This window comes from Kogia breviceps, chromosome 3 (genome assembly GCF_026419965.1).
Source record: "Kogia breviceps isolate mKogBre1 chromosome 3, mKogBre1 haplotype 1, whole genome shotgun sequence".
NCBI lineage: Eukaryota > Metazoa > Chordata > Mammalia > Artiodactyla > Physeteridae > Kogia > Kogia breviceps.
Genome location: NC_081312.1, coordinates 13,465,741 through 13,478,843, shown reverse-complemented (window position 1 = coordinate 13,478,843; position 13,103 = coordinate 13,465,741). Strand labels below are relative to the sequence as shown.

The window sequence follows — 13,103 nt, the reverse complement described above, 5'->3', positions numbered from 1 at the left end:
CCTGAACTTCCACCAAGCCCAGTGGTCGCTTAAGGAAGGTCATTTTTCCCCTAGACGTCTAATTAGTCACAGATAATTTATTGAGCATCTACTACAGTCAAAACAGGTGTTTCATTCATTCAATCTCTCTCATTGCTAATATCCCGGCTTCCTGGATCTGGGGAGACCCAAAGTGGTTTCCCATGAAGGAAAACTCAGACTGGAAAATCAGAGCCAAAAATGTGAAAGTCATCTAATATATACCCTGAAATTGAACCATACACTGACTGAGTGAGGCTGCTTCCCCACACTACTAAGAGCTATGGCTTGCTTGGTCAAATACTTATTGAGCACTTTCTATATACAGGGGTGTAAGAAACTACGGGGTTCCACGTTTATTGGCAGCGGCCTGGGATAATGAAGTAAGTGATGCTAAACTAGGTGTCAGAAGAGCTGGGTTCTAATCTTAGCTTTGGCCCCAACTTCCTGTGTGTCCTTGGGGTCTCCCTTTCTGGGCCTCCATTTTCTTCTCAAAATCTAACAACCTATGATCACCGTTTCCTCAAAACCACGAAAAATATTCATTTTAAATCCTAAGATTATGAGAGTCTCCCTTCTGGTCTGGCTAAAGAACCCAGTGGTGAATAGGTGGTTATAAAGGAACACAGCAGGAAGTACATCCAGATCTGCCAATTCCCACATCATTAAAGACACACATAACAGATGAACCTCCCTTCTCCCAGCCAGGAGAAGGCGGCCCCAGCGTGACAACAGAGGGTACAATGCAAAATAAGGTCCCCTAAGTGGCAAGAGCTGTGGGGTCCACAAGAACGGCTTAAGCAGACTTCTCAGCTGCCCAGCACTGGCCATCAGGGAGGTAGACAATGAAAATCATGTCGATTTTAAAACCAAGCTGCATGACCATTTCTCTAAAGATCGTACCATAAATTCTGAATAACAAATAATTCCTTTCTCATAGCAGATTTCTTATAGAACAACATTTTGGCAAGACAGCCAAATATATTCCTGAATTCCTGGATATCGCGAACCATAATATAGAATCCATTCTGGTATGGTATCCATTATCAGACACCACTCCCATCATCCTCTCCCCCTCCTCTCTGTGGCTCTCACCCTACTCTCCCTGCTCTTGAAAGGTAATCCTGTTCCTTGCCACCCACATCAACACACTACAAAAAGATTTCTATGAAAGAAACGACTTCCAGTCTGGACACTTATCAAATAACAAAAACTATCAAGACTTTGGTAGTCCCTCTCTATTCTAATCCTTAAGGAAACAGAGAACCCATAAGTGGATGGGAAACAAGATTCTGACCATTTTCAAAAAGTCTCACAGAACTTCTAACCATTTCAAACAATCTCACAGGATGCACCTCCGGGTCTGAAAGGGGAAATATCAGGGTCGAGCCTTGGTTAGAACACCAGGAAGCTCAGCGAGGGGCAGACTTGACTAGGAGCTATTGCTTTTAGTAAAAATAAGTGTCAATCACCAAGAATCCAATACGTTTCTGAATCTGGGCTAAATGCCTTTATTTAAACGACTTTTTACAATCCCCACAAGAACTCCGTGAAGTAGGAACCATTATTACGCTCCTTTTATATATGGGAAAATTAACGCTGAGAAGTAAACAGACAAGTTGCCCACACCTCCCCAGCCGCATCCAGCCTTCAACGTCCTCTGCCTGAGGGTGTGAGCTCAGGGTCCCTCGCTCACTCGTTCTCTCCTCAGATGGCCCTCTGATCAGCTTCTGGTTTCATTCCCCACAGCAGAGGCAAACCACTGACTGCTGGGAGAAAACCATCCCAGGTAGTCTCAAGGATACACAGCCTGCTCCGAGCAGATTGGCTGAGAGTCCCCAGCAGCCCTTTGGCACGACCATTGAGGTAAAGCCTCCCAAACTCCAGATGTACCCTATGTTGGTACATAATCCACGCAAGTACAAAGGAAGCTCAACCTGTTTTGCCTATGAGAACAGGACTGATTGGCCAGCTTCAGGGCACTGAGGGTATAAATAGATGCATAGTGTCATTTCTGCTCAGAGGATGTTAAAATGCTTCCCAAACATTGACCCATCTATTTTCACAAGGTGCCACATCTACCACCATATTCTCCATAGCATTAAAGAACAGAAGCAAAGCTTTGCACCCAGAGACAGACAAGTTGAAGGCTTCCAGAGGCTGACCACAGTTCTGTGAGATCTGATTTGAAATTTTAAAAAATTATCAACTGAACGAACACATGGTCCTCACTTACCCTTTCTATCTCTTGGAGGTACAGGAGTGCAATGTCCCCTGCCTTCTCATAACAGGTGATGACATCCTGTTCCCGATCCACATGGAGATTACTGGCAGAAGAGGAAATAGGCAACTTCTCTAAACAAAGTCCTAAAAAAAATCAACATACAAAAGCTGGGTAAGTTGTTTTTCATGGGGCTTAATTTTTTAATATTGCTCTAGAGGGCCAGATAATATTAGAGAAGCAGATACTCTGCCCTCTCTCTTTAAGGACAAAATGGAACATCAAAATGGAGTACCAAAAAGAATATCCACAAGTTATAGATGAAGGAGGCCCCTAAATATACAGAAAGCACCATTTGACTTCGATAGCCAGGTTGAGAATTTGATCAGGTACTTCACCATGATTCCATTCAGATCTAACAGAGCTTCTCATTCACACATGTCGCAAGGTCCTTAAAGAATTTTTTTAAAGTAAGTACAGGGGCTTCCCTGGTGGCGCAGTGGTTGAGAGTCCGCCTGCCGATGCAGGGGACGCGGGTTCGTGCCCCGGTCCGGGAAGATGCCACATGCCACGGAGCGGCCGGGCCCGTGAGCCATGGCCGCTGAGCCTGCGCATCCGGAGCCTGTGCTCCGCAACGAGAGGCCACAATAGTGAGAGGCCCGCGTACCGCAAAAAAAAAAAAAAAAAAAAAAAAAAGTAAGTACAGGTAGGCTCACAGCATAATACTAGGTACAGAATATCTTCTATCCCAAGATGTACACTTAACCGATTGAACACAAAACATTTCTAAATACCAGGAAAATCTTCCAACTCTCAGCCCTAGAGTTCTGTAGTAATGACAACACTCCAAGCCACCTCTCAGCTCCAGGCCAAGAAAACACCCAGAACATTGCTGTGTGGGCACTTCTTGGGAGATGGAGGGGTTACTCTTTGCCAAGAGAGAGTTCAGGGCTGGGACGGGATACGAAAGCATGAAAGACTGAGAAATAACAATGCTGAGAGGAGCAGCTGTTGCGTAAACCCAGCACCAACCTCAGCCCCTGCGCTGGGCAACCAGCCTGGGGCACGTCGGGCTCCAGGTCCCTGCCTGCAATTGGACGCAGAGAGGGAGCCCCGCGGGGAGGGTTTCTGCTGTGTCAAGTGCCCTGGGGTACCGGGAAACACACACTGCACACGTTCGCTCCACGCGCGAGGGCGCGAGAAGCTTCAATGCGGACACAGTCCGGCTCTGCAACTGGAAGGAGCCAGAGAGGTCTCTGGGAAACCCACTCATTTTATAGACGAAGAAGCTGAGAACCATCAGGGTAAAGTAAGCGACTTGCCCCAAACCCTGACAGGCAGTTAACAGCACAGCAGGAATGAGAACCCAGGTCTAGGGCTTCCTCAGCAACACCTGTCAAGTGAGCTGCTGGCTTTCAGAGCAGACACCACCACAGAGGGGACCAGACACACCAAACGCCAGCAAGTGACCCAGAGCCTCCCGTGCGTCACTCTGAGAATGGCCTCCTCCAAGGTGCTCTCATCAAACTGTGACAGTCCCTCCAGGCTGTAGAAGGTGACAGGAGGTGGTCGTTCTGCACCAGAAGGAGAAACCACTTCCATCCACGGGGAGCCCACAGCTGAGGACGGTGTGCCGGGGAGCTCAGAGGTGACCATGCTGTCACAGAAGGTGCGGATCGGCCAAAGATTTTGTTATTGTTTGACAGCTTTATTGAGGTTGAGCTTTTTAAATGTTTCATCATGACTTCTTTTGTTTTTATTGACTCTATTTTTTATTAACTAAAGTCCATCGTTTACGTTAGGGTTCACTCTTTGTGTTGTGAAGTTCTATGAGATTTAACAAATGCATAGTGTCATGTATCCACCATCACAGCATCGTACAGAATTGACTCCCTGCCCTAAAATTGTGCTCTATCCCTCTAGCCCTCCTCCTGAACCCGTGGCAACCACTAAGCTTTTTACTGTCTCTACAGTTTCGCTTTGTCCAGAATATCATTTAATTGCAATCATCCAGCATGTAGCCTTTTCAGATTGGCTTCGTTCACGTAGAAATATGCTTTTAAGGTCTCTTCATGTCTTTTTGTAGACAGATAGCTAACTTCCTTTTGTCATTGAATAACATTCCATCTATTCATTATTTAAAGGCACGACGGTTGCTTACAAGTTTTGGTAATTAGGAATAAAGCTACTATAAACATTCACGTGCAGGTTTTTGTGTGGACATAGACTTCAACTCAGTTGGGTAAATACCAAGAAGGGGAACTGGTGGCTTGTATGGTGAGAATGTGTTTGTAAGAAATAGCTAAATAAATATATTTTATTTACAAATAGCTTTGTAAGAATAAATATTATTGGGTTGGCCAAAAAGTTTGTTTGGGTTTTTCTGTAAGATCCTATTTTTAGCTTTATAAGGAGCTACTGAAGTGTCTTCCAAAGTGGCTGCACCGTTTTGCATTCCCGCCAGCCACGATGAGAGTTCCCACTGCTCAGCAACCTTGTCAACATTTGGTGTTGTCAGTTTTTTGAATTTTAGTCATTCTAATATGTATAGTGGTGTCTCATTGTTGTTTTAATTTGCAATTCCCTAATGGCATATGATATTGATCTTTTCTTAAGCTTATTTGCCATCTGTATACCTTCTTTGGTGAAACGTCTGGTCAGATCTTATGCCTTTTTTTCAATTCAGTTGTTTGTTTTCTTACTGTTGACTTTTGAGTTCTTTGTATATTTTGGATACATGTCCTTTATCAGATGTCTATTTTGTAAATATTTTCTCACAATCTGTGACTTTTCATTCTCTTACCAGTGTCTCTCACAGAACAAAAGTTGTTAGTTTTAATAAAGTCCAACCTATCAATTTTTTCTTTCAAGGATTGTGCTTTTGGTGTGGTCTCTAAAACGCCACTGCTAAATCCAAGGTCACCTAGATTTTCTCCTATGTTATCTTCCAGAAGTTTTATAGTTTGGCATTTTACATTTAGGTCTACAATCCATTTTGAGTTGATATTTGTGAAAAGTATAAGGTTTGTGTGTGTGTGTGTCTCTCTCTCTATATATATATATGGCATGTGGATATTCGTTTGTTCCAGCACTATTTGAAGAGACTACCTTTCCCCATTGAATTGCCTTCCTTTGTCAAAACTCAGTTGATTATAGTTGAGTGGGTCTATTTCTGGGCTCTCTATTCTGTTCCACTGATTTTTTTGGTCTATTCTTTCACCAATATTATGTGTCTGGATTACCAGTATACAGCATATCATTTTTTAAAAATAGCTCTACTGAGAGATAATTTACATGCCATAAAATTCACTCATTTTAAGTAAAATTCAACATTTTTTAAATAAACTCATAGAATTGTACAACCATCAACACAACCCAGTTTAAGAACATTTCCATCATCCCCAAATGATCCTTTCTGCCCAAATCAATCTCTATTCTCAGCCCCAGCTTCAGGCAACTGTTAATCTACTTTCTGTCTCTGCAGATTTACATTTTCTGGACACTTCATAAAAATAGAATCATATAATATCTGGTCTTTTGTGTCTAACTTCTTTCACTTAGCATAATGTTTTCGATGTTCCTCCAAGTTACAGCAATACTCCATTTCTTTTTACTGCTGTATGGATATACTGCATTTTATCTGTCCATTTGCCAGTAATGGGCATTTGGGTTGTTTCCTTTTTGGCTATTATGAATAATGCTGCTATGAACATTCATGTATAATTTTCTTGTGTGAGCATATATTTTTAATTCTCTTGGGTAAATACCTAGAAGTGGAATTGTTGGGTCAGATAACAAATTTACTTTTAACTGTTTAAAAAACACTTGTTTTCCAAAGTGGCTATATACCATTTTACATTCCCACCAGCAATCTATGAGGATTCCAGTTTCTCCACATTCCTGTCAATACTTGTTATTGTCCGACTGTTTTGTTATAGCCATCTAAGTAGGTGTGAAGTGGTATCTCATTGTGGTTTTGATTTGCATTTCCATAATGACTAATGATACTGACTTTTCATGTGCTTATTTGTTATCCACACATCTTTGGTGAAATGTCTATTAAAATCAGTATTGAGTTTTCTGACCTATGCACAGAGTATGTCTCTTCATTTATGTAGGTCTTCTTTACATCTCTCAGCAATGGTTTGTAGCTTTCAGTGTGCATGCCTTGCAAACCTTTTGTTAGATTTAAGTATTTCATATTTATTATGCTGTTGTAAGTGGTATTGTTTTAATTTTCATTTCCTTTTGTTCATTGCTAACATATAGAAATACAATAGATTTTTGAATAGTGATCTTATATTCTGTACCCTTGCTAAATTCACTTATTAGTTCTACACAATCATGTTGTTTACAAATAAAGACAGTTTTACTTCCTCCTTTCCAATCTGGATGCCTTTATTTCTATTTATTGCCTTATTTCCTTATTGTACTGTCAAGAACCTCCAGTACAACGCTGAATAGAAATGGTGAGAGCAGACATCCTTATCTTATTCCCGACCTAAGGGAGAAAGCGTTTAGTCTTTCACATGAAGTTTGATGTTAACTATCAGTTTTTCATAGATGCCTTTTATTAGGTTGAGGAAGATCCCTTCTACACCAATTTTGCTAAGAGTTTATATCAAAAATGGATGTTGGATTTCCTCGAATCCTTTTTCTGTGTCTATGGCTTGTTCTCTTTTATCTAATCTGGTGAATTACATCGACTGATTTTCAAATATTAAACCAAACTTCCTTTCCTGAGATAAACCCCATTGACCATGATGTATTATCCTTTTTTTATATTTTTAGATTTGATTTGTTAAATTTTTGCTTGGAATTTTTTTCATCTATGTTCATGAGGAATATTTGTCTATAGGTTCCTTGTAATGTGTCTCTGTCTGATTGTGGTATTAGGGTAAGTCTTAACCTCATAAAATGACTTGAGAAGTATTCTCCTCCCTTCAATTTCCTGGAAGAGTTCGTGTAGAATTACTATTTTGTTCTTAAATGTTTGGTAGAATTTACCAGTAAAGCCATCTGGACCTGGAGTTTTCTGTGGGGAAGCTTTTTAACTATAAATTACATTTCTTTGATATATGGTTGTTCAGATATCTCTTTGTGCTTAAGGGAGCTTTGGTAGTTTACATCTTTTAAGTAGTTTGTCCATTTCTTCTGAGTTGTCAAATGTATTGGTATAGTGTTGTTTATAATGCTCCCTGATCCTTTTAGTATCTGTAGAATCTCCAATGGTGACATCTCTCTCATTCCTGATGTCGGCAGTTTGTGTCCTCTATTTTTATCCTGAACAGTCTAACAGTTTATCAGTTTTGTTGAAATTCTCATGAAGATCTTTTGATTTCATTGACTTTGGTTTCACTGATTTTTCTCTATTGTTTTCCTGTTTCCTACTTCATTTATTTCTGTTCTGATCTTTATTATTTCCTTTCCTCTGCATACACTGCGCTTAATTTATTCTTCCTTTTCCAGTTTCTTAGGGTGGAAGCCAAAATATACATCTGAGACCTTTTTCCTTTTCTTTCTTTTTTTTTAAAAAATTTATTTAGTTATTTATTTTTGGCTGTGTTGGGTGTTCGTTTCTGTGCGAGGGCTTTCTCTACTTGCGGCGAGCGGGGGCCACTCTTCATCGTGGTGCACTGGCCTCTCACTGTTGCGGCCTTCTCTTGTTGCGGAGCACAGGCTCCAGACGCGCAGGCTCAGTAGCTGTGGCGCACGGGCTTAGTTGCTCCGCGGCATGTGGGATCCTCCCAGACCAGGGCTCAAACCCGTGTCCCCTGCATTGGCAGGCAGACTCTCAACCACTGTGTCACCAGGGAAGCCCTCCTTTTCTAATATATGCACTTTGTGTGATAAATTTCTCACCAAGTACTGCTTTAGCAGTATCATACAAATTTTGATATGTTGTGTTTTTATTTTCACTCAGTTCACAATACTTTCTAATTTAACTTTTGATTTCTTCTTTAAAAATGTGTTATTTAGTTTCCAAACACTCAGAGATTGTCCAAAGATCTTTCTACTATTGATTTCTAAATTAATTCCATTATGGTCTATGTAGTAAAGGACTAAACAGGCTTGAGATGTTCAAACTCTGCACATTCCAAAGAAAGGACTGGGCTTTGATCAGCTGGGAGAAAAGCTCTAAGCCCTTGGAATATCCTACCTGATAAGAGTGTCTTTGTACATCTGGGGCCTCAGGCCACACCATTTAGTTATACTTAGAATGTGATTTACAGTGTAGGTCTTAGGCCACACTATACCACTTTGACCTCTAGGGAGACTAGAGACCAAATAATTAAGTTCCATGACACTCTATGCCTTCTTGACTGACCCCCAATACAAACTGCAGACATGATGGCCTGAGCGAGCTTCCCTGGCTGGCAGTACACCATTAGTGCTGTCCCACATCGGTGCTGGGAGAACTAAGTGCTGTCCATATGACCCCACTGTGAGACGATGACTTAAATCTTGTGGTATCTTCTGGACTCTGCCTTATGTGCCTTTTGTCTTTACTAATTTTAATCTGTAGCTTTGTGTTGTAATAAACTGTAACCATGAGTATGATAGCTTTTCTGAGTTCTGTGAGTCTTTCTAGTGAATCACTGACCTGAGGGTGGTCTTGGGGAATCTCTGACAGAAGTCAGAGAACTTATGTGAACCCTTCTAATTTTGTCGAAATTTGTTTCTGGCCCAGAATATGGTCAATCTTGGTAAGAATCTTGAAAAGAATGTGTATTTTGTTGTTGGGTGGAGTGACATATAAACGTCAACTAGGTAAAATTAGTAGATTGTGTTTCTGTATCCTTACTGATGATCTGTTGACTTGTTCTATCATTTATTGAAACAGGGTATGGAAGTCTCCAAGGATTGCTGTCAGTGGTTGCTTTAAGGTTTAACTTATCACAGTCTACATCAAATGATATCATACTAATTCACATACAGCATAACACCTTTACTATTACATACTTCCATTTCTCTCTTTCCAGTCCGTATTTTCTTATTATATACATTATACTTTTACATAGATTATAAATCCAATGCTACATGATGATTATTTTTATTGAAATGGTGGATTATGTTTTAGACATTTTAATAACGAGGAAAAACTGATATAGCCTCTAATATAGTTATGATTTCCAATGCTCTTTGTTCCTTTGTGCAGATTCATATTTCCTTCTACCTAAAGGGATTCCTTTAATATTTATTATAGCACAGTTCAGCTGATGATGAGGTCTTTCAGTTACTGTCTGTCTGAAAAAGGCTTTATTCCGCCTTCATGTTTGAGAATATTTTCATTTTCATTCACTTGACAGGTTGCTTCCCCTGCCCATGCCCCCCACCCTCCTAGTACTAAAGATGTTCCTCTATGTATTCTCACTTGCATGGTTTTTTACAACAAATCTGCTGTCACCTTATGTTTATTCATCTACATGTAATGTGTCTTTCTTTTGGCTATTTTAAAGATTTTCTCTTTATTTCTGGTCACGAGCAATTTTGATTATGAAGTGCTTTGGTTTAGTTTTCTTCATGTTTCTTGTGCTTGGGCCTCACTGAGCTTTCTGGATCTGAGGATTTATAGTTTTCATAACATTTGAAAAACATTCAGCCATTATTTCTTCAAAAAAAATTTTTTTACCATTCCCCTTCCTTAGGGGACTCCAATTACACACATATTAGGCCACTTGAAGTTATCCCACAACTCACTTATGCTCTTTCCACTTTAAAAAAAAGTTTTCACTCTGTTTCATTCTAGATGGTGTCTATTGCTACGTCTTCAAGTTCACTAATCTTTTCTTCAATGTCTAATCTGCCATTAATCACATCCAGTGTATTTTTCATCTTAGACATTGTAGTTTTCATCTCTAGAAATTAGATTCAGTTCTATTTTTAACTTCCATGTCTCTACTAAACTTTTTGAACATGAAGAATAGATATAATAACTGTTTTAATGTCCCCCAAGTCCTAAGTGATCAATATTCACTCCCTTTCCTTTAGAGCCAAAGTTTATATGGTTGCAAAAAAAATTATTAAGCATCCTCTCTCCAATATGAACTCTGTTTCAACCTCTTAAAATTTATGGGCTTCCCTGGTGGCACAGTGGTTGAGAGTCCGCCTGCCGATGCAGGGGACTTGGGTTCATGCCCCGGTCCGGGAAGATCCCACATGCCGCGGAGAGGCTGGGCCCGTGAGCCATGGCCGCTGAGCCTGCGTGAGATAGGTGGCAAACTCACTAATATGTGCTTTTATCCCAATAAAAAATAAATAAATAAATAAATAAATAAATGTTTATTTCTTACAAAAAGAGCCATTATGAATGTTTTTTAGACCCCAAGTGCTTTGAGTTCTTAAGATTGCAAGATAAAGTGTTTATTGGAGCGTGTCTTGTTGTTAAGATAAATATGTTGGCAATAAAGTTTTCAAAAAGTACTATAAAATTTTCTCTGAAGGAGAATATAAGATAAACTGAAAAAATTCACCATTTGGTAGAACAGCTCCAGAACTACTCAAAAGCAAGCACTTGATTGAGGCTTCCTAAATGTGCTTTAAGTGCTCATTTGTGCAAAATTAAAATCTCCAGAAAACAACAAAAAGAAATAAATTGTTTCATAATCTGCCTTCTGCTTATATGAGAAGCAGCCAAATAATGTGCAAGTCAGTATCGGGGACTTAATATAAAGGAAACAAATTCCCAGAGTATGTCAAAGGGCCAGGAAAAAATGGGTCTAGTCTTTGGCACTTGATACTACTGCAGGCTGAACTCTGACCACTAATGCTCATGAAGATGACCAAGGCCCTCAGGGACCTCACAAACCCACTGAGTCAAAGAAAAGGCAAATCCAGTTTTACACAGTTTGACTATCATCTGTACTGTACATTCTGAAATATCTGAAATCCACTTATCTAGGGCTGCAATCCATGGCCATCCATAGTTGGTAAGAATATTCAAAGCAGCTACACAACTTAATCCTCCACCATGAGGAGAGACTGGTGTTTTCTGTGGATTCCTGTTCTGATTAGGTAGATATGTGGACACCTAAGTTCTTGGCTGGCAAATGGGTCTTTGAGTCCATTCTCGGGTAGGAGGCCCTTAATGGTAAATACTGTTCCTTTCCTTCTCCCAAATGCTGTGACGTTCATTCCATGTGCCACCAGGCACATCTCAGAGCAACAGCGGAGTCTTGATTTACCACAGTGAATTTGTGGCTATGCAGCTCAGTTCCAGAATATACAGTTCTCTGTCAAAAGCTGCTTATAGGACCTCTGGACTAGACTGTCAATTTTCAAGTGTCTGGGATCAGATCGACACTATCTGAGAAGCAGAGTTCTGAGGTCACAGTCCAAATTGGCCCCCATTAAAATGTCAGATAATGCCTTGTCAGTTTGGAAAGCTATCATCAATAATGTTTTTGGTTACTTTTTTTCCAGAGAAATGAATGACAAAAATTAAAAACAGACTTGAAAAACAGCTGGTGTGGGAGCAATGCCTAATAAACATCTCAATAAGATCTGCATCTCCAAAATCAAAGCCATGTACAAAAGAGTAGACGTTAAGTGCTCCAGGACCAATCATCAAGGCCAACTTTAAAGCATGGGTGGAAAAAGTGGCTGACTACATGCTGTGATTTAAAGAATGCTGAGTAGCCACTGAACCCAAAATGTATCTCCCTTCCCATGGGAAATTCCCACAGATGGACTCACTTCTGATTCTGAAAGGTCCTTTCTATGAAGGGCAACATATTTTAACTAAACTAATGATAATAAAGTCATGAGGTCATACTTGACCACTTCGAAGCTCTTCCATGTGCATTAGCCTGTTCGGGACTGTTTAATGGGTACTATCCTCCTCCCAAACTTGGGGGAAAAGAAACAGGAGGTCTGCACAGGGGCCAGAACTGAGATTACAAGGGAGCCCCTGAGCTGGGACCAGTGCATCCTGCCCCAGGTGATGGATGGTCTAAGAGTCTGAGGCAGGGTGGACTGCGGGAAGCATAGGTGGTGCTGTGCAGCCGTCAGGGACCAGTGGGACATCACGGCTGGGAGGGGACACCAGTCAGTGAGGGGCAGCTGAGGACCCCGGACACTTAAAAGTTCAAATGCGTTCAGCCCCCAAATCGCTCTGTTTAGGTCCATCTTACAGATGCAACGTAATATGGCAACCCAGACTCTCCGTCCCTCGTTTCCTTCTACACCAAGGTTTCGGCACCTCTGAAAGGGAGCTCCATTTTCTTTCCTCAAGGGCTGGAGGTTTGGCTGAGGAAGTGGAGAGCTACACATCTCACTGTCAAAAAGATAAATAAATAAATCCAGTGATCACTGAGGGGTTAACATCCCCACATTCTTTCAGGATTGTCTAAACTTGAGATTCCTCAGCTAGGAGCCTGATCTGGGCAGGTAAGGCTGCACAGTTTCCATAATAGTAAAGGTTTGTTTGTCAAGGCCCTACTCAGCACACAGCACTGTGCCTGGGGTTTGACATGCACCACTTAAAATCCCCACAGGCCACCCTGCTGAGGAAGGTGTTAACAGCACCTTATAGATAAGATTGAACTTAGGGTCCCACAGCTAGTAAATGGTAAAGCCAAGTTTCGACCCCTGGTCTATCCAACTACAAACTTCTGCTCATAATATCCTGTCTCGTGGAGCTGTTGACAGCATATTCGGTATCTGATAAGAGCAGTGACCATAAACATGAGTTTCAAATTGTAAAGGCATAGAAATGGGAGTCCAGAGCTTAGGGCAGTGGTTCCCTCTCCCACCAGGAGCTGCATCACCTTAGGCAAGTCCCAGGATCACTAGCCTCTGCCCCTCATCTGTGCCATGAGGCCTGAGCTACTGGGGCACCATCTTGAGCTGGATGACTGTGCAG

General features: G+C 41.0%; 1 protein-coding gene across 7 annotated transcripts in view; it reads right to left on the bottom strand.

Annotated features, from left to right (window-relative positions):
• The window catches only part of TTC7B (tetratricopeptide repeat domain 7B), a 241,385-nt gene that overhangs the window by 179,600 nt on the left and 48,682 nt on the right, over positions 1-13,103 (bottom strand). For all 7 annotated transcript variants that reach the window (XM_059055632.2, XM_059055627.2, XM_067027900.1 and 4 more), the window contains one exon: positions 2,255-2,385. In XM_059055632.2, coding sequence (XP_058911615.1) covers positions 2,255-2,385 — 131 coding nt within the window. The remainder of the gene's footprint in view (positions 1-2,254; positions 2,386-13,103) is intronic.